Genomic DNA, 27,500 nt, shown 5'->3' with positions numbered 1-27,500 from the left:
TGTGTGTGCGTGTGTGTGCGTGTGCGTGGGTGTGTGTGCGTGTGTGTGTGTGTGTGTGTGGGTGTGTGTGTGCGTGTGGGCAGCAGCAGCTTAGTGGTTAAGGTACTGCACTATTAATCAGAAGGTTGCTGCTTCAAGTCCAGCCTCTGGCAGGGTACTGCTGTTGTGCCCCTGAGCAAGACCTATGACCCTCAATTGCTCATGTTGCATTCAGTTGGAATTATACGCTCCTTTGACTAAAAGTGTCAGGTAAATGTGTGTGTAGCGGTGGATGGGCTATCTGTCACACAGTTGCTCCTTAAAGCTGGTAGCAGTGGATGTCTGACAAATTTATTTCTGTAGCACTTTTTACAGCAGATGTAGCCAAGCAGCTTTACAAATGTTCACGAGTAAAGTCGTAGATTTTATGAGCGTGAAGTCCTGAGGTGCTTCACCGCTTGTTTTCTTTGTGCTTCCTTCCGGGAACATCTGAACATTCCGGCATTCCGACGCGTATAGGAGCCGACCCGCGCTGGCACTTAAGAGATACCTCTGAATGAGACAGGCAGCCGGAGTTTCGGAGCCGAACGCTGTCGCCCGTCACCTCTTCCTCGTACGTGTCGGCACTCCGGAGCCGTGCCGTGGTGTCACACTCTTAAAATGACGCCTCTGTGTTTGTTAACAAGGTAATGGAAGCTCATGATGAAAAAATCACGGCGCTGCTGCATTTATCCCTGCGACATTCGGATCCTAAAAGCTCTCGACCCTGTTGACTGTTCAGTTTCGTTAAATATTTTAAAACTCCAGGTGGTTCGTTACGTGCAGTAGATAAAAGTTTGTCCAAGTTGACGTCCTGTCTCCTGGGAGACTGCGGAAGTTCTCCAGGGATCTATCCCAGATCTAGTTTGTACTATACACAAATTTTCTCTTCAGTTACAGAAACTCTTTTGGTCTTAGCTTATTAGCTTCAAAAATCTTAGCTTCAAAAATCATTTCAACTCGGCACAGACTTTGTTATACAGTCTGAAATTGGTGCAAACTTCAGTCAAAACATTGTACTTCTCAAGAAGACATTCCCAGGACACATCCTCAGTAACATTCCATAACACTTCCCAGATCACATCCTGGACGCTAATGTATACTACGTATATATACTAACCCTACCCTACCTGTACATACTAACCCTACCCTACCTGTACATACTAACCCTACCCTACCTGTACATACTAACCCTACCCTACCTGTACATACTAACCCTACCCTACCTGTACATACTAACCCTACCCTACCTGTACATACTAACCCTACCCTACCTGTACATACTAACCCTACCCTACCTGTACATACTAACCCTACCCTACCTGTATATACTAACCCTACCCTACCTGTACATACTAACCCTACCCTACCTGTACATGCTAACCCTACCCTACCTGTACATGCTAACCCTACCCTACCTGTATATACTAACCCTACCCTACCTGTATATACTAACCCTACCCTACCTGTACATGCTAACCGAACCCTACCTGTACATACTAACCCTACCCTACGTGTATATGCTAACCCTACCCTACCTGTACATACTAACCCTACCCTACCTGTATATACTAACCCTACCCTACCTGTACATACTAACCCTACCCTACCTGTACATGCTAACCCTACCCCACCTGTACATACTAACCCTACCTGTACATACTAACCCTACCCTACCTGTACATACTAACCCTACCCTACCTGTACATACTAACCCTACTCTACCTGTATATACTAACCCTACCCTACCTGTACATACTAACCCTACCCTACCTGTACATGCTAACCCTACCCCACCTGTACATACTAACCCTACCTGTACATACTAACCCTACCCTACCTGTACATGCTAACCCTACCCTACCTGTACATACTAACCCTACCCTACCTGTACATACTAACCCTACTCTACCTGTATATACTAACCCTACCCTACCTGTATATACTAACCCTACCCTACCTGTATATACTAACCCTACTCTACCTGTATATGCTAACCCTACCCTACCTGTATTTACTAACCCTACCCTACCTGTATATACTAACCCTACCCTACCTGTATATACTAACCCTACTCTACCTGTATATGCTAACCCTACCCTACCTGTATTTACTAACCCTACCCTACCTGTATATGCTAACCCTACTGTACCTGTATATGCTAACCCTCTGAATGTGTGAGTGTGTGTTTTGTAGCAGTGTGTGTTTTATAGGAGTGTGTGTTTTCTAGAAGTGTATGAGTGTGTGTTTTGTAGGAATTTGTCTGTGTGTTTTGTATGAGTGTGTGAGTGTGAGTTTTGTATAAGTGTTTGTGTGTGTTTTGTGTGAGTTTTGTATGAGTGTGTTTTGTACGAGTGCGTGAGTGTCTTTTGTATGAGTGTTTGTGTGTGTTTTGTATGAGTGTTTGTGTTTTGTATGAGTGTTTGTGTTTTGTATGAGTGTTTGTGTGTTTTGTATGAGTGTGTGTGTTTTGTATGAGTGTTTGTGTGTGTTTTGTATGAGTGTGTTTTGTATGAGTGTTTGTGTGTATTTTGTATGAGTGATTGTTTGTTTTGTATGAGTGTTTGTGTGTGTTTTGTGTGTGTTTGTGTGTTTTGTATGAGTGTTTGTGTGTTTTGTATGAGTGTTTGTGTGTTTTGTATGAGTGTGTGTTTTGTATGAGTGTTTGTGTGTGTTTTGTATGAGTGTTTGTGTGTGTTTTGTATGAGTGTGTGTTTTGTATGAGTGTTTGTGTGTGTTTTGTATGAGTGTTTGTGTGTTTTGTATGAGTGTTTGTGTGTTTTGTATGAGTGTTTGTGTGTGTTTTGTATAAGTGTGTTTTGTGTGAGTATTTGTGTGTTTTGTATGAGTGTTTGTGTTTTGTATGAGTGTTTGTATGTGTTTTGTATGAGTGTTTGTCTGTTTTGTATGAGTGCGTTTTGTATGAGTGTTTGTGTGTGTTTTGTATGAGTGTTTGTCTGTGTTTTGTATGAGTGTTTGTGTGTGTTTTGTATAAGTGTGTGTTTTGTATGAGTGTTTGTCTGTGTTTTGTATGAGTGTTTGTCTGTGTTTTGTATGAGTGTGTGCTCCCTCTCTCTCCCTGCAAAGTCGATACATTTTCTTTTTTGTAAGCTCCTCTTCTCTCTCTGAGGGGGGGGGGCTTTTTCACTTGAACAGGAAATGTGCTCCCATTACTGGCACTTCCTGTTTTCCAACCTCATCCCTCCATAATAAGCTCTAATGATTCCAGAGGCCTGAGTTAATAATCTGTCACTGGCCCGATCCACTCCTGCCTTAAAGCTGACATGGTGTGTTTCCCAGTGTCTGCAGCAAACCCTCCTGCTGACAGCATGACCAAGCCCCAGTGAGCCAGGCGGGGGTGTGTGTGTGTGTGTGTGTGTGTGTGTGTGTGTGTGTGTGTGTTTCTTAATGGAAACGATGACAAGGACACACTGATGACCGAGCACGTGGGAGCTTCTGGGAAGCAGGTGGCCGGGACTCGTGTTGACGGAGGGCGAAATAAGAGCTGAACACGCTCGACCAAATCGCATGGGTCTGGTTCCAAAAACTGACCTATAGACCCGGAACTGTTGAAGCAGCACGACTGGATGGGGCTGTGTGGTACCGGTACCCACGGTTCCAGTGGGTTTACGATTCCTCAGGGGTGCCTCTGTGTAGTTGCAGGAGTTCGCATTGGTGGTGGTGATGATGATGAAGGTGACGCTATACTGCGGAACTGGTAGACACAATGAAAGGACCCGTGTTCATACACCTCTGTTCTGTGGCCTGTCCTGGAGTGGGCGGGTGGGGGTGTGTGTCCAGGAGCCACAGCGGGAGGAGCAACAGTAATTAGATGACACGTGTGGCAGTTAACCAGGCCCGTAAAGACTCCGTGAGGGTTCTGGGAGCAGAAAGGTCCCCAGGAGCTTTACCAAAACATGGAGGGCCCTCGATAGTCTCCAGGTACACCAACCATAAAACACACCTTTAAACAAATCGACTCCCTTTCCTAACTGCACCAAAGTCTGAGCCTCGAACACACGCAACCACCCCAACCCCCCCCCACGATGCGCAGCTGCCCAAGGACATCGGAGAAGCAGCCCTGCGTCCTGAACCATCCGGACACCAGAGCGCAAGACAGAGTGAGGACACGCTAACACCGTTTGGGGTCCATTGGGCGTTAACCTTGCGGTGTAATGGAGGCGTGATATATGAAGGCAATTTACAGCAAACGGCTTTATAAATAAGTCAGAAGCAGTCAGCACAGGGCCCCTCTCACACCAGAGGGGCAGAAGGTTCATTCCGCGCGTGGCCTGGCCGCGTCTGGACGAGAACCGAGACTAAGATCAGCAGCTCGGCCCTGTTCGCCACAGCCCTGAAGCAGCACGCAGTGGCTTGACGTGAGTGCACGAGGACGTTCGCTAGAAACCGTAATGAAAAGCTCCTCATCTGAGCACAAGTGCAGTAAAACTCAGCAGTCATTGAGCAATGTTTTATTTCGCTGCAATATTTCACAATAATCGGTGGCAAGATCACACCCACAAACACACACACATCGTTATCTGTTATTGGACCGACACACTAAATTTGCATCTGTGAAATCTGGTTATTATTCAGAGCCAGATGTAACGTGCGGAATCTTCGGCGACGTGCAGACAGAGGTGATTGATACGAGGCGTTCCTCAGCAGGTTTGCCATAATTAAAGATGTCACACTGGGACCAGGCGTGCGTCATTAGTTCCAGATGGTTCTGCACCACGTCCCCTGTGTCCTGTGGGAAACTCCACACCTCTCCAGTGCTGGTTTAATGAACTGGACAATGGCTTTCACGCTTGTGTGTGTGTGTGTGTGTGTGTGTGTGTGTGTGTGTGTTTGGAAAAAATAAAAAACCCAAAAGCAAAGCGTGTTGCTTCCCTTCCGCAGGTGAACACCTGCGGGTGTGTTCTCAGGGCTACACCTGCTGCACCTTGGAAATGGAGGAGAGACTAAGTGATCAGAGCAAGATGGACCTCCAGAGCCTACTGGAGGAGACCAGCTCCACCCTGCGCTCTACCTTCACCTCCCGGCACAAGAAGTTTGATGGTGAGAGAATCGCTCTTCTCTTTACTGATGCCCACACTGCCCCTCCCCCGTACCTGTATATGTCCCCCGTACCTGTATGTCCCCCGTACCTGTATGTCCCCTGTCCCTGTATATGTCCCCGTACCTGTATGTGCCCTGTCCCTGTATATGTCCCCGTACCTGTATATGTCCCCTGTACCTGTATATGTCCCCCGTACCTGTATGTCCCCCGTACCTGTATATGTCCCCGTACCTGTATGTCCCCGTACCTGTATGTCCCCCGTACCTGTATGTCCCCTGTCCCTGTATATGTCCCCGTACCTGTATGTGCCCTGTCCCTGTATATGTCCCCGTACCTGTATATGTCCCCTGTACCTGTATATGTCCCCGTACCTGTATGTCCCCGTACCTGTATGTCCCCGTACCTGTATGTCCCCGTACCTGTATATGTCCCCGTACCTGTATGTCCCCGTACCTGTATGTCCCCTGTCCCTGTATATGTCCCCTGTACCTGTATGTCCCCCGTACCTGTATATGTCCCCCGTACCTGTATGTCCCCGTACCTGTATGTCCCCCGTACCTGTATGTCCCTGTACCTGTATGTCCCTGTACCTGTATGTCCCCCGTACCTGTATGTCCCCGTACCTGTATGTCCCCCGTACCTGTATGTCCCCGTACCTGTATTTCCCCCGTACCTGTATGTCCCCCGTACCTGTATATGTCCCCCGTACATGTATATGTCCCCTGTACCTGTATGTCCCCTGTACCTGTATGTCCCTGTCCCTGTATGTCCCTGTACCTGTATGTCCCCGTACTTGTATGTCCCCGTACCTGTATATGTCCCTGTACCTGTATGTCCCCCGTACATGTATATGTCCCCCGTACCTGTATGTCCCCTGTACCTGTATGTCCCTGTACCTGTATGTCCCCATACTTGTATGTCCCCGTACCTGTATATGTCCCCCGTACATGTATATGTCCCCTGTACCTGTATTTCCCCCGTACCTGTATTTCCCCCGTACCTGTATGTCCCCCGTACCTGTATATGTCCCCTGTACCTGTATGTCCCCCGTACCTGTATGTCCCTGTACCTGTATGTCCCCGTACTTGTATGTCCCTGTACCTGTATGTCCCCGTACTTGTATGTCCCCGTACCTGTATATGTCCCTGTCTTTCTCACACTTTCAGGGAGATGGTGCTATTCTTTCCTGTGTGAAACGTTGTGACTTCCATTTCAATTTGAGTTCTGGGTGCTGATATAGTGTAGTGCACAACGCTACACACTGAATACAGAGGAGAGGGGACAAAGGTATGTCCCAACATCCCCCTGTAAGAGGGGGACGGTGGTAGGTCCCAACATCCCCCTGTAAGAGGGGGACGGTGGTAGGTCCCAACATCCCCCCTATAGGTGGGGGACGGTGGTATGTCCCAACATCCCCCTGTAAGAGGAGGACGGTGGTAGGTCCCAACATCCCCCTGTAAGAGGGGGACGGTGGTATGTCCCAACATCCCCCTGTAAGAGGGGGACGGTGGTATGTCCCAACATCCCCCTGTAAGAGGGGGACGGTGGTAGGTCCCAACATCCCCCCTATAGGTGGGGGACGGTGGTATGTCCCAACATCCCCCTGTAAGAGGAGGACGGTGGTAGGTCCCAACATCCCCCTGTAAGAGGGGGACGGTGGTATGTCCCAACATCCCCCTGTAAGAGGGGGACGGTGGTATGTCCCAACATCCCCCTGTAAGAGGAGGACGGTGGTAGGTCCCAACATCCCCCCTATAGGTGGGGGACGGTGGTATGTCCCAACATCCCCCTGTAAGAGGAGGACGGTGGTAGAGATGGGGAACCGCTGGTCCGGAACACGTGGACGTGGATGGTCAGGGAATCGGGTTTTACTGCACTGTGCCAGGACGTAGTGAAGAATGCTGTCGTATTGGGCTTGGACTGGGTCAAGTCAGAGGAGTGTGAGTTTTGGATGAGTGTGTTTTCTAGGAGTGTGTGTGTGAGTTTTGTAGGAGTGTGTGAGTGTGAGTTTTGGATGAGCGTGTAAGTGTGTGTTTTGTATGAGTGTGTGAGTGTGAGTTTTGTAGGAGTGTGTGAGTGTGAGTTTTGGATGAGCGTGTAAGTGTGTGTTTTGTATGAGTGTGTGAGTGTGAGTTTTGTAGGAGTGTATGAGTGTGAGTTTTGGATGAGCGTGTAAGTGTGTGTTTTGTATGAGTGTGTGAGTGTGAGTTTTGGATGAGTGTGTGAGTGTGAGTTTTGGATGAGTGTGTGAGAATGTGTTTTGTATGAGTGTGCGAGTGTGTGTTTTGGATGAGTGTGTGAGTATGTTTTGTATGAGTGTGTGAGTGTGAGTTTTGGATGAGTGTGTGAGTGTGAGTTTTGGATGAGTGTGTGAGTGTGAGTTTTGGATGAGTGTGTGAGTGTGAGTTTTGGATGAGTGTGTGAGTGTGAGTTTTGTAGGAGTGTGTGAGTGTGAGTTTTGGATGAGCGTGTAAGTGTGTGTTTTGTATGAGTGTGTGAGTGTGAGTTTTGTAGGAGTGTGTGAGTGTGAGTTTTGGATGAGCGTGTAAGTGTGTGTTTTGTATGAGTGTGAGTTTTGGATGAGTGTGTGAGTGTGAGTTTTGGATGAGTGTGTGAGTATGTGTTTTGTATGAGTGTGCGAGTGTGTGTTTTGGATGAGTGTGTGAGTATGTGTTTTGTATGAGTGTGTGAGTGTGAGTTTTGGATGAGTGTGTGAGTGTGAGTTTTGTAGGAGTGTGTGAGTGTGAGTTTTGGATGAGCGTGTAAGTGTGTGTTTTGTAAGAGTGTGTGAGTGTGAGTTTTGTAGGAGTGTGTGAGTGTGAGTTTTGGATGAGCGTGTAAGTGTGTGTTTTGTATGAGTGTGTGAGTGTGAGTTTTGGATGAGTGTGTGAGTGAGTTTTGGATGAGTGTGTGAGTATGTGTTTTGTATGAGTGTGCGAGTGTGTGTTTTGGATGAGTGTGTGAGTATGTGTTTTGTATGAGTGTGTGAGTGTGAGTTTTGGATGAGTGTGTGAGTGTGAGTTTTGTATGAGTGTGTGAGTGTGAGTTTTGGATGAGTGTGTGAGTGTGAGTTTTGGATGAGTGTGTGAGTATGTGTTTTGTATGAGTGTGCGAGTGTGTGTTTTGTATTGTAGTGTGATATGTCCAAGTCAGTGTTGAGGTCTGTCTTGGATCTTTACTGTGATGTTGCAGCTGAACGAGGTGGTGAAACTCCACCCTACGCAGTGACCCTGATTCAGCAGCTGCACGCTCAGTCGTCACTGGTGGGAGCCGTGGAGCAGTGTTAGTGAGTTGGGTGGTGTTTGTTAATGTGTTGGGCGATGTTAGCGTGTTGGACGTTGTTTGTTACCATGTTGTGGCGTGTTTGTTACTGTGTTGGGTGATGTTTGTTACCGTGTTGGGGAGTGTTTGTTAGCATGTTGGGCAGTGTTTGTTAGTGTGTTGGTTGGTGTTCATTAGCATGTTGGGGGGTGTTTGTTAGCGTGTTGGGCAGTGTTTTTAGTGTGTTGGCAGTGTTTGTTAGTGTGTTGGGCGGTGTTTGTTAGCGTGTTGGGCGGTGTTTGTTAGCGTGTTGGGCAGTGTTTGTTAGTGTGTTGGGCGGTGTTTATTAGCGTGTTGGGCGGTGTTTATTAGCGGGTTGGGGGCCAGGCGTAGTGTACACTCGCTTGTTAGCAGCATCTTCATCGCAGCAGCGGTCGCAACATGAATACTCTCGCTGTGGTGAGCTGATGTGGGCCTGCCTGTAAAACATCGGGGTGCGTGCGTGCGTGTGTGTGTGTGTGTGTGTGTGTGTGTGTGTGTGTGTGTATCCTGCAGGGCTCTTTGCAGAGAGCCAGGTTCTCCCCTCCTGTGGATACAGCTTGTGTTGTGCTGTCTTCTTTCTCAACCCTGAGTTCACAAGTCGCCTTTATCTCTCATACCAAGAGTGCCTGACACACACACACACACACACACACACACACACACATACACAAGCACACATGCACAGAAACTTTATTTATCATCTTGATAGGCCCTGCAGGTTTGACATCTAATCCCCAGAAACCCCTTCAGCTTGGTGGGATAAATATCGATCTGTCCACTGCTGCTCTCAGACGGGGGATCATCTCACGTCATGAATCTTTCTCCGCCCTGCCGGGACGACTGCAGCTCCCCCCCAGAGCTCGGTCACCTCAAACGCCCCGAACCTTAAACCCCGACCCCAACATTAACCCTTTGTTCTCACGCATTCATCCAGGTGAACCATTGTTGTACGTGGCGGCTGTTCCGGTTCTGGCACAGGCCGAGGCTGTCTAGGCAGTTGAAGACAAGGTCCATGATTTGCTATATGTATTGGAATGTTTAGTATTTTCCGAAGCTCGCAATAAATTGAATGCAGAATTTTCCATAACACCCAATATATGCTCAAAGATGTGCATATTACGATACATCCGTAGATGTGACATTACGTCATCGTAGTTCCTGTCCTCAAATGATGCCATCTGCATGCAGTCACTTCCGAGTGTCTAAATTCCTCAGATATCTGGCAGGGTGTTCTCCCCTCTCTCGTGAGAATTCCATCCCAGTGTCTCCCTGGCCTCTCTCTCCCCCCCAGAGCCTGGGATGAATAATACGTATTCTGGCCATTGGACAAATGCTTCCACTTTTCCAGTCGCGGGGGAGCCGTGTCTCCTAAGCTGGCCCGTCAGTTCCGATGAAAAATCCCTCGCAAGGATTGATGACACCGTAGGGAGCGCGGGCGGAAAAACTCCCCATACCTTTTTCCCACCCCGCGAGCGTGGTGCGTTATGTCACGGCGGGACGGGTCTGGAATCACGAAGACAGAGCATCTGTACGTGCTTGTGTCCGACGCTGCTGTTATCCAGACGCTTAATCGATGCGTAATCGAAGCACGTTTTTGCACAACAAAGCAGTGACTGTTCTTAATCTCCACAATCGCGCCTCATCTTTTCTCTCCATGATGTAGCAAAAGTCTTCTCGCAGAGGATTTATGGGTATTTTTTTGGAGACAAAAGACAAAAAAACAAGAAAGAAAGTGGAGACACTGAACTGTGTAGTGGGTGGAGCTGTTCGCCATTGAACTGTGTAGTGGGTGGAGCTGTTCGCCATTGAACTGTGTAGTGGGTGGAGTTGTTTGTGTGCTTGGCCCCTGAATCCTCACAGAATAGGCCTTGTATGAAAGTAGGGAACAGACACCCCAGCTTGGACAGGTGTCATCTCACACCCCATGCAGATGCTGAACATCATTATAAAGATATGCTTCTCCCAGAGATCAGGCAGGGTCTCAGAATGGGTTATCTCTCTCTCTCTCTTTCTCTTTCTCTTTCTCTCTCTCTCTCTCTCTCTCTCTCTCATCATCATTGTTATTAACCTTTATTTAACCGCGTTTGTCTCACTGAGATCTCATTTATTCAGGAGAGCTGACCAAGAAACAGCAGCAACAGAGAGTTTCATCAGAACAGACATCACACTCCCACACACACACCACCTGGACCGGGAGGGGTCAGCATCCTTTTAGCCTGGACCAGAATCTACCTTTCTCTCTCACTCTCCTTTCTTTCTATCTTCCTTTCTTCAGTTTGGACTTTCGGTGTCCGGAGAGCAGATCTCGCAATGTCCAGAGTTCCGTTTCAAGGGAAGTTAAATAATTTGGCATCTTCCCAAGAACGGCTCCGTAAATAAGAACGTCTCGGCCCAGGGCCTGGGCGGTGTTGGATACGAATCCCCACGGCGGGTATGAACGCCAGCACTTGCCCGTGGGAGAGAAGGCAAACCATCCCAAACGTCAGTGACATACAAAATAAACTCTCTCCTTCTCCCACTGTGTCTCTCCTACCAGGGAGAGAATGATTGAGGGAGAGACTGGTCAAATTTCTCCGTTGGCATGCTCATTTCTCATTTCTATTTCTCATCTTTATGTAACCTAACATATTTTGTTTTTTAACATTGTTCTTTCACACATGCGGCAGAACTGAAGATCTCTCATTATGTTATTTTTTTTCTGCACTGTAATATGTCCAATTAGCCTAAGAAAAGTGATGGAGGTTTTTGTTTCTCAGTGATGCTGGCATGCGTGGTCCATGCGTTTCCCCCTAGCAATGGCATGCAGCACGTCCCCTAGCAACAGCACAGCAGTTGTACGGGAGTGGGTCCCTTTGCACAAGGGTTTTGTGCATTGCTTGGTGTGATTCGTTTTCCGATTTTTGTTCCCATATCGGAATATTTCTGCCCCACACTAAGGCCGAGCAGGGTCAGAGCACTGGTCTCGGGTCCTAATGTCATGATTCCAAATGCACACACACACAGTGGAAACTGGAAGTTGAACGCATTTTTCTCATTGGAAAGGTTTGTGTTGCCACTGAGAAGTTCCAGCAGTGTGTGTAGCGTTAGATCAGGCATACCACATCGCTAACACAACATAAATGGGACTTTCACAAAAGAGTCATTGCAAATATGGTGAAACCATATTGTGATGCTTCACAGGCTCTAATTCTAAGCCCCTGTTAATGCTTGGCTCCGTGGGGAGGAGGAGGGGAGCATCCAGTTGCGCTTATGTGGAGTCGTACAGAAGTAAAAGCATCCTGGCACTGCTGGAAACATCTATTACTGCTCTGAGAATGTGCCGTGGTGCCCACAGACTTCTGATCACAAACGGGGCTTTATGTGAGCTGATGGAGGTATGTGGGGGTGGTGGAGGTGGAGGTGGGTGGAGGTATATAGAAGTTGAGGTAGGCGTAGGTGGATGGAGATATATGGAGGTGGAGGTAGGTGGAGGTGGAGGTAGGTGGAGGTTTATGGAAGTGGAGGTAGGTGGAGGTGGATGGAAGTATATGGAGGTGGAGGTAGGTGGAGGTTTATGGAAGTGGAGGTAGGTGAAGGTGGAAGGAAGTATGTGGAGGTGGAGGTTTATGGAAGTGGAGGTAGGTGGAAGTGAATGGAGGTATATGGAGATGGAGGTAGGTGGAGGTGGAGGTAGGTGGAGGTTTATGGAAGTGGAGGTAGGTGGAGGTGGAGATTTATGGAGGTATATGGAGGTGGACGTAGGTGGAGGTGGAGATATATGGAGGTATATGGAGGTGGAGGTGGATGGAGGTATATGGAGGTGGAGGTGGGTGGGAGTGAATGGAGGTATATGGAGATGGAGGTAGGTGGAGGTGGAGGTAGGTGGAGGTTTATGGAAGTGGAGGTAGGTGGAGGTGGAGATTTATGGAGGTATATGGAGGTGGATGATGGTGGAGGTGGTGGAGGTATATGGAGGTGGAGGTGGGTGGAGGTGGAGGTGGGTGGAGGTATATGGAGGTGGAAGGAGGTATACTTCAGGAGGTGTTCTCTCAGTCACAGTATTTATAATACCAGCAGCCGTTTACTGTCAAATGAAATATTATATATATTATATTATCTATAGATATTTTGTATTTATATATATTTAAAAACTGTCAGTTGTGCCGTTATTTGAGCGTTCATTTTGCTGTGAAGACAACAGGATGTTATTTGGTCATAATTCACACACAGTTTCAGAAGCCATTGAATATTGTCATAAATCCCAAATTGAACATTAAAATCGATTAGCAGAAAATCATAAATATTCATTAATGTGGAAACCCTTCTGGCCAGACTCAGCGTCGTCTTCAGCTCCAACAGCTTCATTCAGTTTAATCTCATTTCATTTAAAAAGCACTTTCATTCAAGCAGCTTTCCAGGAATCAGACGTTGCAGAGAAAAACTCTCAGGGCATAAGGAAGAAAGCAAGACCTGACTAACTCTAACCCTAACTCTAACCCTAACCCTAACTCTAACTCTAACCCTAACCCTAACTCTAACCCTAACCCTAACCCTAGCCCTAACTCTAACTCTAACCCTAACCCTAACCCTAACCCTAACTCTAACTCTAACCCCTAACCCTAACCCTAACTCTAACTCTAACTCTAACCCCTAACCCTAACTCTAACTCTAACTCTAACTCTAACTCTAACTCTAACTCTAACCCTAACTCTAACTCTAACTCTAACTCTAACTCTAACCCTAACTCTAACTCTAATCCTAACTCTAACCCTAATCCTAACCCTGGAGGAGACAGTCCAGCTGGGTGTAGAGGTGTAGATGACAGTGTCCTCGCAGCGTTGCCTGTGTGTCCTTGTCAGTCAGTAGCAGATTTCCTTCTTCCCTGAAACCCCAAACCCAGAGCCATGCAGCGCAGTTCCTGGAAGTGTCATGAATATATAAACACTGTCGTGATGGAGCAGTGTCAGCTAAAGGACCTGCAGGGAGGGGCAGGCCCGTCTCCACGGAGACCACCTGCGTGGTGCCACCTGCGTGGTGCACAGAGCTCACTCTCCCAGAGAACTCACTGAGAGAGAACTCACTCTCACAGAGAACTCACTCTCCCAGAGAACTCACTGAGAGAGAACTCACTCTCACAGAGAGCTCACTCTCCCAGAGAACTCACTGAGAGAGAACTCACTCTCACAGAGAGCTCACTGTCACTGAGAACTCACTCACGGAGAACTCACTCTCTCCTTCCCTCCCTCTCTGTCCCTCTGTCCTCACTCTGACTCTCTCTCGTTCGTTGGCAGACGGATGGTCGGGAGGGACTGGACTTCAAGGCTCCGCGCACCGAGGCCTGGACTTCTGTCCGCCAACATCCATTTGCAATTTGATTTCATCACTTTTCATTTTTATTTTCTGAGCTGCTTCCTTAGGACGCAGCACCAGAGATGGCTGTGAAGCTGTGACACACACACACACACACACACACACACACACTCACACACTCACACACACACACACACACACACATACACACTCACACACACACACTGTCCCATCTCCTCCTTTCCTGCACTTTCAGAAAGAGCCAAATTTCGTCAACACATTCCCTGGAATTCATCACACCTGCTTCACTAGTCGCTGTTTGAACTTGCTAGCGAGAGCGCTGGAAGTTCCGAGGACTTGTCAGCCCAGTAACGGCACTGGGTTGCTGGTGTTTTCAAGGCCATTACTCAACATGCACGTTAGAACTTGTGGGGAGCACCAGCCACATTCTGAAAAGCCCTTCTGCTCGCAAAAAAGGAAAACGGTTCTTTCGCCTCCAAAAGTTCGGAGACCGGACGTAAAACTCGGCTCAGCTCGGCCGAAATAAAAGATATTTAGAGTTTGAGACTAACAGCTCCTGGTGTAAAGCCACTGGGGGGAGGCGTGCAAGTTTCAGATGGTCTGTTTTCTCCTACCGGAAATGGCAAAACGCATGGATGGGTAGTTGGGAAAACTGAAGACATGCAGAGAAGATGCTAATTATAGCCAACACTTAGTTCCTTTAGACTTGCAACACACTGAGAAGGACCTAGAGCTCGCCAAACCTCCATGGATTATGATACATCACACCGAACCTCGATGGGTTACTGATGTATCACACCAGACCAGAGAGGTACACAGAGTTGAGGGTGCAAAAACACTCCGGTTCCATTCCGTTTGAAAATCTAGAAAAATGCCCCTCTTCATACCCTCAGGATTTGATAGTGAATATTCCAGGTTATTACATATTAGATAGCAAATACTCCAGATTACTCCAGATTAGCGAATACTGAGTGAACAAATGACACCCGAATGTGCTGTTGGTATCCCTACCCAGAAGCTCCTTGGTCTTCATGCATCTGTTTCCCTGGAATCCACTTTAACTCGAAAGTGAACTTGAGTGCTAACTGAATTCCCATGTAGGGGAATTCTGTCTCCTTCCCATGTAGGGGCACAGTACAGGCCAGCTGGAGTCTCAGAGGGGTATGTTTATGTCTCGTGAGGCTCCGCTGGAGCGTGAGGGAGCGTGAAGGAGCGCTGAGAGCGTTAATCGGGTTCTGGTAGCTCCAGTCACGTGTTCTGACCCTTGCCTTAATCTCCTATAATCTCCTGGATTAAACCAGAAGGGAGTGAATCTTTCCTACCGTTTGAGTGCATGGGGCAAAGACTCAAACCCAAATCTTTACAGCTTTAACGCTCGTTAGGGAGGTCTGTAGTGGGCAGAGTAAATTATCATAACGGGCACAGTGCCAGGGCTGAATCACACACACACACACACACACGTGATTCAGTGGTCAGAACCTGCTGAAATATTACGTGTACAATTATGAAATTGTCACATGACATCATGCACAGTTGTGTGAGTTCACCTGCTGTTAGATGTTAAAATAAATACAGAAAGACATTCAGAAAAGGACATTTTAGCGGTTTAATGTCATCAGCGATAAGAAAAAGTCATTAGTGCCCAAATCAGATATTTCTATTAGTCGATAGCATGGCTGTTAGAGAGCTGAAGCTCAGATCCTGTGCGATTAACCCTGGACGTGACCCATATGAAGCCATGCCATTGTAGTGAGGGTCACTGGTTATGTGTGTCTGTGGACGTCGACCGTGAGGCGGAGTGGTTACTGTCTGCTGCGTCTGCCAGACCACGGACAGAATGACTTATGTCTGGGCATCGTAGATGGGTGGGGGTGGTGTGGCTTGTTTCTGGCTTTGTTGAGTACTTTGGATTTTTATGGCTGGCCAAACTACTGCTTTGGCATTTCCTGGAATCCGGAACGCTGTGCTCCGAAATTGCGGAAGGCTGGGCAGCTGATTATAGCTGAAGCCTGACCGACAGAGCTGAGGTCGAAGGTCAAGGCCATATCGGGTGTCACGGTAACGAGCTCGTGCAGGCTGCTTGGAAAGCTATCTTTGCACTACTGCGTGTTGGGGGGGGTTGTCCACAGTCGATCCGGACAGGCTGGATCCCGGTGTGACGGTAGGTGGGAAGTGCTGTACAGAGTGGCCCCCTCACATTTGCCTTGCTCGCACGCACGCACGCTCGCTCGCACGCACGCACGCACGCTCGGACGCATGCACGCACGCACGCACACTCGCACGCACGCACGCACGCTCGCATGCACGCACGCACGCACTCTGGTGCGCGGGTGTAGTAGTGGTAGCTCAGTGGTTAAGGCACTTGACTTATAATCAGGAGGTTACTGGTTCAAATCCCACTGTTGGTCTCCTAAGCAAAACCCTTAACCCTCAAGTTGTGCTCAATCATAATTATAAGTTGCTTTGGATAAAAGCCTCAGCTAAATACTGTAAATGTGTGTAGGGGTAGTTATTCTGTTGTGGAGAGGTATGTGCTGTGAAGTTGATGCTATTGGGCCCACACACTCCTCCCCTACATACTGTCACTTGAAAAGATGAATGAGGGCAGTCACACTTTAACCTCAGTTTGTTTATTTATGTAAATGCCTCTTTAAACTCTTTATGTACTGCCCTTTAAACAATGTCCTGCTTATGCTGACACTGGATGAGCTCCTCTCAGCTCCTCTCGACTCCCCTCGGCTCCACCCGGCCGCGCGCAGGGCACTCCTTGTCGCACTCTCTGCTCCACGCACATGTCGACGTGCGCTGGCTAATCGAACGCAAAAGCACCTGGCAGAGAAAGAGAACTCTGGACAAAGAGGGAGGGATGAAGGGATGGAGAGAGGAGGAGGAGGAAGGAGGAGGGCAGCTCTGCATCCAGGCTGCCGACTCCCTGGATTCATCAGGCAAATATTCCCGGTATCCGGCGTGGAGAACCGTGGGCCTGGGGACTGGCGTCATAAAGGCAGACGGGAGTTAGCGCGATAAAATAACCAGACTGCCTTTATAACCTTCGTCGTGTGAACGCGGAAGAGTGCGGCTCCGAAATGCCGGCGGCGGCCGGGATCTTTGCGGAGCTTCAAGTTACTTAGCGGGCGTTACTGTGGTTACCGCAGGGCGTTTCCTCTGGCGTCGGGTTTCTGGTGCCAGGACGAGACTACACCGGAAGTCATGCTAATTTATGGAATCCTCAGGGGAATTTATCCATTTGCGATATTTATGACTCATATAACTTCATTTCAGACTGCGGGTGTTTCTCAAGTTTACCGGGATTAATCCATTGTGCTTACGGAATTCTGAAAAACAGATATCGGATCCGTAATTTCTTCCCAGCCCAGACAAATCTGCCCACTTTACGGCATACCTCTCTATCCGATGCTGTAATTTAATCCGTAATTACCTGCCAGAGAGAAACCTCTCAACTTTCCTTTGATTCCTGACTTTTTTTTTTTTGGCGAGCGAAGCGCTTGTCCGGACCGGGGCGCTAGCCGAATGCGCGTGCGCTTGCTGTTCCTCTGGGACGCTAGCCGCCGCATTTGGCACTAATGAATTTGTGAGGTTTTTCATTTTTTGTCTCGTTTTAATGAGGCGAGATCCGCGGGAGTTCCCGTGGGGCCCCTGCACAGTTGGAGGCGGTTTCATCGCCCGGGCCCGCCTTGGTTTGCCCTCGACCCCGTGCTAACGACAGAGGCTCACGGGGACGTTGGCAGGGAGCTGCACACTTATCCTCCAGCTCCTCCTCCCTCTCCGGGGCATCCTTGACTTTGCGTTTCTGCCCCGCACGTCTCTGGGGAAGAGACATGGCGTGTATATGCATGAATTTCACACACGTTCAACTACACCGGACCCGTAAAGCCGCGTTTGCGGGACGGACGCGTGTGCGACGTTTCATGTTTAATAAAGATTCAAGAGTAGCGGAAGCCCCTGATAGTCTGGTTCTGAAACAAGACAGCCCTTATTTACAAGGTAAACACTACAGCGCCTATTGGAAACAGCTGTGCACTTATGACGCCTTACGCACGTTGTCTGAATGGGACTACAGATATAATAACGCATCTATTCTTATTTTTATATGTCACAGCATTGCAGTTGCTTTAGCTAAGATGGGAAGTCTTACGTGAACCTCTTTGTTTTTCCAAAGGGTTAGTGCGTTGGGAAGACGGCAGGCATCCAGGCTGCCGGCTGGCGCATTTGTGAGCGGGCCAGCCAGTAGGGCACATCGCTCATCCGCTTGGCAAGCCAGCCGGAACTGAGTGAACTGGATAATTGATCCTGCTATGATGCTGATTAGCGCTTGATGTGCTGCATGCAAACAGCCGGCGTCGGTGTTCGGAGATTCCAGCGCTGCCTTGGAGGTTAATGATGAATGCAGACTTAGCTTAGCTTGTGGGGGTGTGGAGAACAGGACACTGTGATGGTGTGTTGTGCAGGACGTTGTGATTGTGTGTAGAGCAGGACACAGACGCAGAGGCCTGCTATGAGCAGCCCTAGAGCACTGAGCGCTGGTTCTGGTTCTGGTTCTGGTTCTTCATTACTGCAGTAGCGAGTTGAGATGGGCCGCCAGTCAGGAGCCGTCCAGGAGCTGCTGCCGTATCGCCAGCCTGGACAGGCAGGCGGTGGGCCGGGTTCTGTAATGTCCCGAATTCCAGCCCTGGAGTTAGCATGGACACTCACACTAATCTGAAATGTTTGGGCTCGTCTGATGTCAGTGGATGTCAAACGTTTACATCATATGGTCGACGCTTAAGTCCGGCCACGGAAGTAGAAATCGTGATGAACCTCTGCAGTGGGAGAAAAGGTGCCAGTCTGAAGGAACCCAGAGACGCTGCATGGCTGGTCCGTGCTCAGCTCCGAGGTCGGCCCCACCCACCGCGCTGATGCAGTTTTCCCCCACGGGCTCCAACACCCCGGCGCAGAGACGCAGCTTACGACACGTGTTCCCAAAATACAACACCGCGTACGGCCCCAGAAAGTGTCCGGTGTCCAGGAATATTTTTACATCACTCTGTTTGTGTATAAAAAAATACTGTTTGCTACATGTTGCTGTGAAAATTGCTGTGAAAAAAGGAGACTTCCGTGGGCTTGCACAGACACACAAGAGGCCGTTACTAAAATTAATTGAACCAAAATCTCATTAGTGTGTGATTTATTTGGTGCAAATTCTGCGCTGTAATGCCTTCGACGTGCAGGGTTGACTCGCACGCACACACCACATGCTAAGCTAAGACCGCAGACGCAGTCACGCTAAGACCGCAGACGCAGTCACGCTAAGACCGCAGACGCAGTCACGCTAAGACCGCAGGCGCAGTCACAGTCATGCTAAGACCGCAGACGCAGTCACGCTAAGACCGCAGACGCAGTCACGCTAAGACCGCAGACGCAGTCACGCTAAGACCGCAGACGCAGTCACAGTCATGCTAAGACCGCAGACGCAGTCATGCTAAGACCGCAGACGCAGTCACAGTCACGCTAAGACCGCAGACGCAGTCACGCTAAGACCGCAGACGCAGTCACGCTAAGACCGCAGACGCGAGCCATGCGAGTGTGTGGGTCCGGCGGGGGGACATCAGGGCCCGATTGTCTCTGGTGGCCCCCCGATTCCATTGTCTCGGAATTCTGGGATGTTGGAGGGGCGTGCTCCACACTGTTCCCCAAGTCTGGTGGTTGTTGAATGTTGATTTGACTGCTGCTCACGTTGTGCTGAAGGCGTCACATCTTTTGCGCACCCAATGCCTGCTGTATGCAAATTACACACTGACCTGGAGACAGTGACATCATCACTCTTTTTGATGCATGATCCCCCCTGGTTCTGATACTGGTCCAGATGTCCTGGTGTTGGTTCCGATAATAGTCCAGATGTCCTGGTGTTGAAGGTGGAGTCTTGTTAATGTTTTAGGTTGAAGGTGGAGTCTCGTGGTTGGTGTTTTAGGTTGAAGATGGAGTCTGGTGGTTGGTGTTTTAGATTAAAGGTGGAGTCTGGTGGTTGGTGTTTTAGATTAAAGGTGGAGTCTGGAGGTTGGTGCTTTAGGTTGAAGGTGGAGTAATTACCCAGAACCTCCCATTTATGCTCCGCAGTCTCAGGCTTGTCTCAGACTCACTATGCCAGCTGATTTTATCTCCAGCTGTAGACGTGCGGCGCCCGATGGGATCTGTCTTTCCAGCATTAATTCTCATGTTTTCACAACAAAAGTAAGTGAGCAGATTTCCCTCGTGTGTAATACGAGTAGTGTAGAGGGACTGGTCTTAACTGGTTGGTGTTGAATTGTGAGCCCTGAGGGGTTGGTGTTGACTAGTTTTAACCGAGCTCATCTTCCATAACGCCATTCCCTTGGCTCCTGGAATTACCCACGGAGCACGCGCGCCTTCCGTCGGACCCAGACGCTTGCATTCTTTGTCAGAATTCCTCTCCGCCTCTGTCCGCTCCCGTCCATGCCGGCTCTCCGGTCCTGCCCGGTTACACGTCTCTCGTGACCCTTTTACTGGATCAGCACGGCGGAGAATCAATAGCTGTTTACCGTGTGTGCGGCAGAAGCGGCATTCTGGGTCTTAAAAGCTCCAGAAGCATGGGCACACTCCAGACAGGGTGCTTCCATTTTTAGTGTATCGTAAAGTCCTTTGAAGTCACGCGATGGCTGCTGTGTTGTCTATAAACACGCTGATCAATCAAAGATGGCCAGCCTCTTTATTGGGGGTCTTTGTACCCCCACTGGCGGAGACGCCTGGGGTTGCAATTGCGTCCACGTCTTTGATCTCGCCGCAGTGAGCATCGATGCCTGACGTGTTTCAGAGGTGCCTGCCGCGGTCGGTAAGAGGCGTGCTGAGACGCCGAGGTCAGAAAGAAGTGCTGGAAGAACGTTCGTGGTCTGGAATGTTATTGGCTGAGGCTTCAAAGATGACCTTGCGGGCTGTACTGGTTCTACTAACACCTCAGACTTCTGTACTGGTTCTGCTAACCCCCTCAGACATCTGTACTTGTTCCGTTAACACCTCAGACGTCTGTACTGGTTCTACTAACACCTCAGACATCTGTACTGTTTCCACTAACACCTCAGACGTCTGTACCGGTTCTGCTAACACCTCAGACATCTGTACTGGTTCCGTTAACACCTCAGACATCTGTACTGTTTCCACTAACACCTCAGACATCTGTACTGTTTCCACTAACACCTCAGACGTCTGTACCGGTTCTGCTAACACCTCAGACATCTGTACCGGTTCTGCTAACACCTCAGACGTCTGTACTGGGTCCACTAACCCCCTTAGACGTCTGTACCGGTTCTGCTAACACCTCAGACATCTGTACCGGTTCTGCTAACACCTCAGACGTCTGTACTGGGTCCACTAACCCCCTTAGACGTCTGTACTGGTTCTGTACTGGTTTACAGATGGCTATACTGGTTCTGTACTGGTTTGCAGATGGCTGTACTGGTTCCTAGCTCAACCTCATGCCCCATATTGTTTGAGGAATTACATTTAAAGGAAGGAGGTTGAGGCTGAAAAGAGAGAAGATGGAAAATCGGATCAGGGAGTGTTAGAGTCAGACACCTTCATTCTCCCTTCACACACACACACACACACACACACACACACACACCACTCGCCTCTGTGGTTTCACACTTTGTCTCACACATTTTTATTTAACTTTTCTTAATGCAAAGGTGAGACCAAGATGAGACACAGATGAGTCACAGTCCTCTGCCTGCAGAGGACAAACAGTCTTAATAAACACTGCCACCCACTGATGAGCTGGAACCATTCCAAGGGTTAGCTCCGCCTCCATCTGTAAGGTTAGCTCTCCCTCTGTGAGGTTAGCTCCACCTCCCTCTGTGAGGTTAGCTCTCCCTCTTTGAGGTTAGCTCCGCCTCCCTCTGTGAGGTTAGCTCTCCCTCTGTGAGATTAGCTCTCCCTCTGTGAGGTTAGCTCCACCTCCCTCTGTGAGGTTAGCTCTCCCTCTGTGAGATTAGCTCTCCCTCTGTGAGGTTAGCTCCACCTCCCTCTGTGAGGTTAGCTCTCCCTCTGTGAGATTAGCTCTCCCTCTGTGAGGTTAGCTCCACCTCCCTCTGTGAGGTTAGCTCTCCCTCTTTGAGGTTAGCTCCGCCTCCCTCTGTGAGGTTCGCTCTCCCTCTGTGAGGTTAGCTCTCCCTCTTTGAGGTTAGCTCTGCCTCCCTCTGTGAGGTTAGCTCCACGTCCCTGTGAGGTTAGCTCTGCCTCCCTCTGTGAGGTTAGCTCTCCCTCTGTGAGGTTAGCTCTGCCTCCCTCTGTGAGGTTAGCTCTGCCTCCCTCTGTGAGGTTAGCTCTGCCTCCCTCTGTGAGATTAGCCCTGCCTCTCTTTGAGCTTAGCTGCTCCTTATAAGACTGCATATCAGTACATTATTAACGTAACTTAAACACTGTAAAGTTTTGGGTGACATGTCTTATGGTTTAAGACACAACCAATGAAAACTCAGGGTGAAAGTGAGGATGTGAGTGTGATGAAGGACTGTCGTCCCCTGTTAGGATGTACTGGAATAAAGACATACTGCACACCGCTGAATCCTGTTAATGACCCACCCAGCACACACACACACACACACACACACACACACACACACACGGTCTTTCTGGAAACATGAATGATGACTGTGTCATGGCAGGTTCTCTTTAGTCACGGGGCGATGTGGCAGGGAACACAGGCAATTAAGTTCTCAAGGTCAATTATTTTAAGATTTAAAAACGATCCCGGAGACTCGCGCAGGAATGAGGTAACATCTTTGGAGCCTAGAGCAGGTCCCGAAATCCCACCGGGTAGTCCCGCAGAAGAAGAGGAGACAACTTTTATCTAATATATTCTAATATATTTATCTAATATATAAAAAGAAACATATTTGTTCATGTACAGTGTCAAATTTTCCTTTTCTCCTGATTTCAAACTCTCAGATTACATTTATATGTTAAACGTATCCGTGTGTGTGTGTGTGTGTGTGTGTATGTGTGTGTGTGTTTGTGAGAGAGATACATGTACTTAACTCCAGTATATTTTACTGTGCCCCCTAGGCCAGTTGATGTATTTCTATAATTCACCATTTCAGGTGTATAGACTTACATCTCAGCGCTCACAGGTTACTTTACAGCATAACAACGAAGCGTAAATCAATGCTACTGTAATGCTCAATCAGGTCTGTTCGTTTTCAAAAGCAAACCCCCCCCCCCTCGTGCATTAGCAGCGGTTTGCACATTAGCTGTATTTTCAGTCGGGACCTAATATGGTCGTACTGTTAAAATAAGGCCGTTGAAATCGATGCGATCTCTCTTCCCCCTCTGCTGTTCCTCAGTCCATAAAGACACGGTGCAGTGTGTTCGACGTTCTCCTATTACCAGCGTAAGAACATATCGATCGGGTAATTCTCTGAAGGAATATCGCCGAGTCATGATCAATTAGGCTCATCCACGGGAGAGTCTCCGTGCACTGGCAGGACCTCCGCCCTCGAGCGTGCCGGCCTCCGCCTGCACGGAAGGAGGTGCGTTTTGGAAGAGCTTGAGCCAAACGAATAATGACTCCGCGCTGAGTGGAGTGTGTTTGCTCACAGTCCTGAGGCCTCGGTGAGGCGCCTCTGCTCTGACGCGACGATCTAGCTTTGGATATTTATTCCATCTGTTTTAGGAGGTTCAGGGCTGTTCAGGGGAAGGTTGTCGGGTTCGCCCTGTCCGTCCAGGACCCGTGCCGACACAGCCTGATGGAATATTCCAGAAGCCCAGCGCTTGGGTTAAAAGGAGATGCACCTGTCTCCTTATACTGTCTGCTGGTGCCTGACTCCTGCAGTCTGCCTGGCGATAAAGCATTACTCTGAGCGACGGGATGGCTTTGATGCTTTTGATGGGGGTCTCGGCTTCAGGCGAGACGAGACGAGACGAGGGGAGAGGAGAAGAGAGGAGAGGAGACTTCCAGCCTGTGGTCTGCCTTGGAGATGATCTGCTCTCCGTCAGACAGCTGCGATGCCCTGGCTGCCTCATCTCTGTACAGAGACGAGAGAGAGAGAGCTGGGAGCAAGCTGAGAAATGTCCCAGTGCAGACAGATGAGCAGATAGTGAGAGAATACTGAGAAAACACTGAGAAAATATGAGTGATGCATTTTATCATATAAGCTATATTATAGTATGTTTTCTATTACTGATACTGAAAAACTTAAACAGGCCTCTGAGGTGATGCATTGAGGTAATTAAGGTGTTTTTTTTTCATCCATGAAATTTTAACAGTAGCTTGAAATTCTGGCTAAATGCCAGAACCATAAATCATATGGTGGCCCAATAGGGACATCTATGCTTAATGCAGCCGTGATTGCTTTGACATTTATTGTAACCGCTTGTATCCACAACGTTAAATGCTTCTGCAAGTTCCTGCTCAACCTCCTTTTCTGCAGGGTATGATGGGATATTTACCGACATGTCAGTTCTCACAGATCTGCTTTCTTACCTGGGGTTACTCTTACTGCTTATGGTATAAGAGACAAATCTTACAGGCTCTGGAACAGTAGACTGACTGATGGACTATGATGGGCCTAAAATCTCAGAGATTCTCTGGTAGCCAGCATGAATCTAATTCTGAAACTAATTCTGTCCAAACAGTAGGCAAGTCTGTAAGACCTTTATACATTATACATCAGTAGAAACTCTGACTTCAGCGAAAACAACTCTAGAGCCAGTGAAAGCAGCTCTAGATCCAGAGACGACAGCTCTAGATTCTTCATGTTCTTCATGTCTTCATGTGGTTGAAGCAGTTTGCACAGACTATTGGAGGCTCGTGTGCAGGGACTCACCGAGCAGTCGCCCCGGTAACTGTCAGAGACGCCATTGAGTTATTCAGAAGGACTGGGCGGACCGGCGCAGCTCTGTAGCGTTTCCTCAGCGTTAATGAAGCAGGCTGTTACTCCAGAGAGCAGCGGAGAACTTTGACAGAAGTCTGTAAAACTGGAGCAATTAGAAACACACAAGCTGACCATACTCTCTCTTTCTGTTTTCTCTCTGTCAGTCTGTCTCTCTGTTCTGTCTCTGTTCTCTCTCTCTCTCTCTCTCTCTCTCTCTCTCTCTCTCTCTCTCTCTCTCTCTCTCTCTCTCTCTCTCTCTCTCTCTCTACTGAGGGCATTACCTATTAAGAGGGCAGCTCAGGTGTTTTAGACAATGAACGGTGAATATTTCACCGTGTGAATAAACAACAACTCAATCACCCGGCCTTCAAATTCCTGCCATGAAATTCAATTATGACTGTATCACCTATTTTTTTTAAATCAATTTATTTTTGATTGTTTTGTCCTGCATAGAATAGGGAACAAAAAAAAGGAAGCAACCTACGAACAGAAGGCTAGCGAGGCTACAGCTAACGTATTAGGGGAGTTTTTATAGGCTACGCCGACGTACGTCGGCAGGGCTGCGCTGCCTGCATCCAGAGTTAAAAATAAAAGTCTAGTTTGCTAAACTCACCGTGAATACAAATTTAAAGTGAAATCGGGAAGAACTGGAGCGTCAGTTTTCTCTCCAAGCGCTTTCACACTCTCCACTAGCTGCACTTCTTTATGTCTTTTCTTTAACGTTTTCACACTCCTCTGTCTCACACCGTTTACGCATATATTGTATTTAGGCTGTGAGTGGTAGGGTGTGTCTGTGTGTGTGTGTGTGTGTGTGTGTGTGTATGTGTGTGTGTGTGTGTGTGTGTGTGTGTGTATGTGTGTGTGTGTGTGTGTGTGTGTGTGTGTGAGTGTGTGTGTGTGTGTGAGTGTGTGTGTGAGTGTGTGTCTGTGTGTGTGTGCGTGTGTGTATGTGTGTGTGTCTGTGTGTGTGTGCGTGTGCGTGTGCGTGTGTGTGTGTGTGTGTGTGTGCGTGTGCGTGTGAGTGTGTGTGTGTGCGTGTGCGTGTGTGTGTGAGTGTGTGTGTGAGTGTGCGTGTGTGTGTGTGTATGTGTGTGTGTGGGGGTGGAGGCTAAGCGAAACAAAGGTTGAAGCTTGTCTTACACAGTTGGAGTTTTCACACCAGATCTTTGACATGCAGGACCTCCTCTCTGTGTGTTCTTCCTGTTGCCATGCATACGAACGTCCGGCAGCCTGGTTTTGTATGCGGAGAACCGGAGTGAAGGTTGGCACCCGTACGTGGTGCTGAGCTGCAGTTCTGATGCTGGGGTGTGTGTGTGTGTGTGTGTGCATTCATGTTCTAATTATGCATTTTGTTTTACTTGATGTTGTTGCATGTTTATTTTCTTGAAGGGCAGTTTTTAAATTGTCTTTTATTGTCGGTTTAAATGATTTGTTTTTTAATACATCTTTTATCATTTTTTAATTTTATTTTTTAAATGAACTCAAGTCTTCTAGTCTATTTAAATGAATCATATTTAACTTTTAGTTTTAATAAATTCTTCTTCATCTTATTATTATTATTATTATTATTATTAATAATGAAATTGTTTACTTGTATCCAAACTCTCCCCAAGGCTATCATCACAAACAACACACATTTCTGTGAAAACCATACCCAGTGCAGTGTTTACTTTGTTAAACATGTACTGTAGGCTGTTACTTAGAAAATATTACAATTTAAAATTTTGCCAGTTATAGTTATGATATGATTTGTTAAAAGCTGCGTACATGGTTTCTAAAGGGTGTGGTTTGGGTTTTAGTACAGAACTGGTTTATGAGGCTGGACTTATTGGACAATGGTCTGTTTTTGACTGTTCACTGGTCTGGTCTCCGGTACCGCCTCACACAGTGTACGACTCCAGGTTTGGTCCTGTTTTCCACTGTCTCGCCGGTGGACTGTTCAAGTCAAATGACTGTTGATTGCATGTTTACGTAAATCACCTTTAAGGGAATACACACAGAATAAAGACAAGGCATGAAGAGCAGATTATGTGTGTGTTAGGGAATGTGGTTCGGTGACTGTGTGTTTATACTAAGTAGGTTTAATTCTGATGTAGCCTCGGCTCCAGTCGGACTTGATAGCATGTAGGCTGTTGTTTCTATATATGTATATATATTAGGAATTAGACATAGAAGGTACATTTTTAAAGAGAAGAGGTATGCTTTGACCTGTAAATGTGGAGTGTGTTGAACAACAAGGCGTACTGTATATGGGACTGGGTACATGCACGGTGCCATGCGCTAATGTCCTCACGTTATGTCTTATTATCCTTGTCCTCCATACATTCACACACACACATAAAAATCCCGTTAAATAAATCCAGTGAAATCCAGAACAGCAGCAGAAGACAGGTGCCAGGCGCTACAGGACGGAAGCACGGCTAATTAAAATGAAGGCGAAGGCAGCAGATGGGCTCCTCCTCGGCTGTAAACGTCACGGCGTGCCACAAGGACAACTATTAGGTCCCCTTCAGTTTTCGCTCTGGCACCCAGCTGCTTTGAGGCAGCGTCCTTTAGACTACGACAAGATTTGCACTGAAGGTCGAGCCCCCTGCTCTGTGGTAGATGAGTGAAAAATAGCCTCATCTTTTTAATATTGTTTTGTTTTGTTTTGTTTTAAAGCTTCAAAGGCAGTTTTTTGTTTGTTTGTTTGTTTGGCAATAGACAGGAACAGGAAAAGCAACAGCACTGTTTGTCTGGCTTAGCTGACTGGTGAATGCTTGCAGAGTTTTGAGTAGAGGGTAGAGCTTACCTTCACGCACCTGCTCCAGGTGAGAAGGTTGGTGCACCGATAACCCCAAAGCGTCTGAACCGCCGCATCTCTGAATGCCGAGTACGGTCTAGTGATACATTCCGCTCACTATAATATATACGGCAATTGATCGGAC

The 27,500-nt window shown here is 48.1% G+C and overlaps 1 protein-coding gene across 4 annotated transcripts in view; it reads left to right on the top strand.

Moving 5' to 3' along the window:
* gpc6a (glypican 6a) overlaps positions 1 to 27,500 on the top strand; it is a 137,644-nt gene that overhangs the window by 23,214 nt on the left and 86,930 nt on the right. For 3 of the 4 annotated variants that reach the window (XM_081701141.1, XM_035534931.2, XM_035534932.2), the window contains exon 2: positions 4,921 to 5,079. The exons of the other annotated variant lie outside the window; for it this stretch is intronic. In XM_081701141.1, coding sequence (XP_081557267.1) covers positions 4,921 to 5,079 — 159 coding nt within the window. The remainder of the gene's footprint in view (positions 1 to 4,920; positions 5,080 to 27,500) is intronic. 4 annotated transcript variants of the gene reach the window in all.

This window comes from Electrophorus electricus, chromosome 18, assembly GCF_041902795.1.
Source record: "Electrophorus electricus isolate QZ-2024a chromosome 18, ASM4190279v1, whole genome shotgun sequence".
Taxonomy (NCBI): Eukaryota; Metazoa; Chordata; class Actinopteri; order Gymnotiformes; family Gymnotidae; genus Electrophorus; species Electrophorus electricus.
This window is presented reverse-complemented; position numbering and strand designations above follow the sequence as displayed.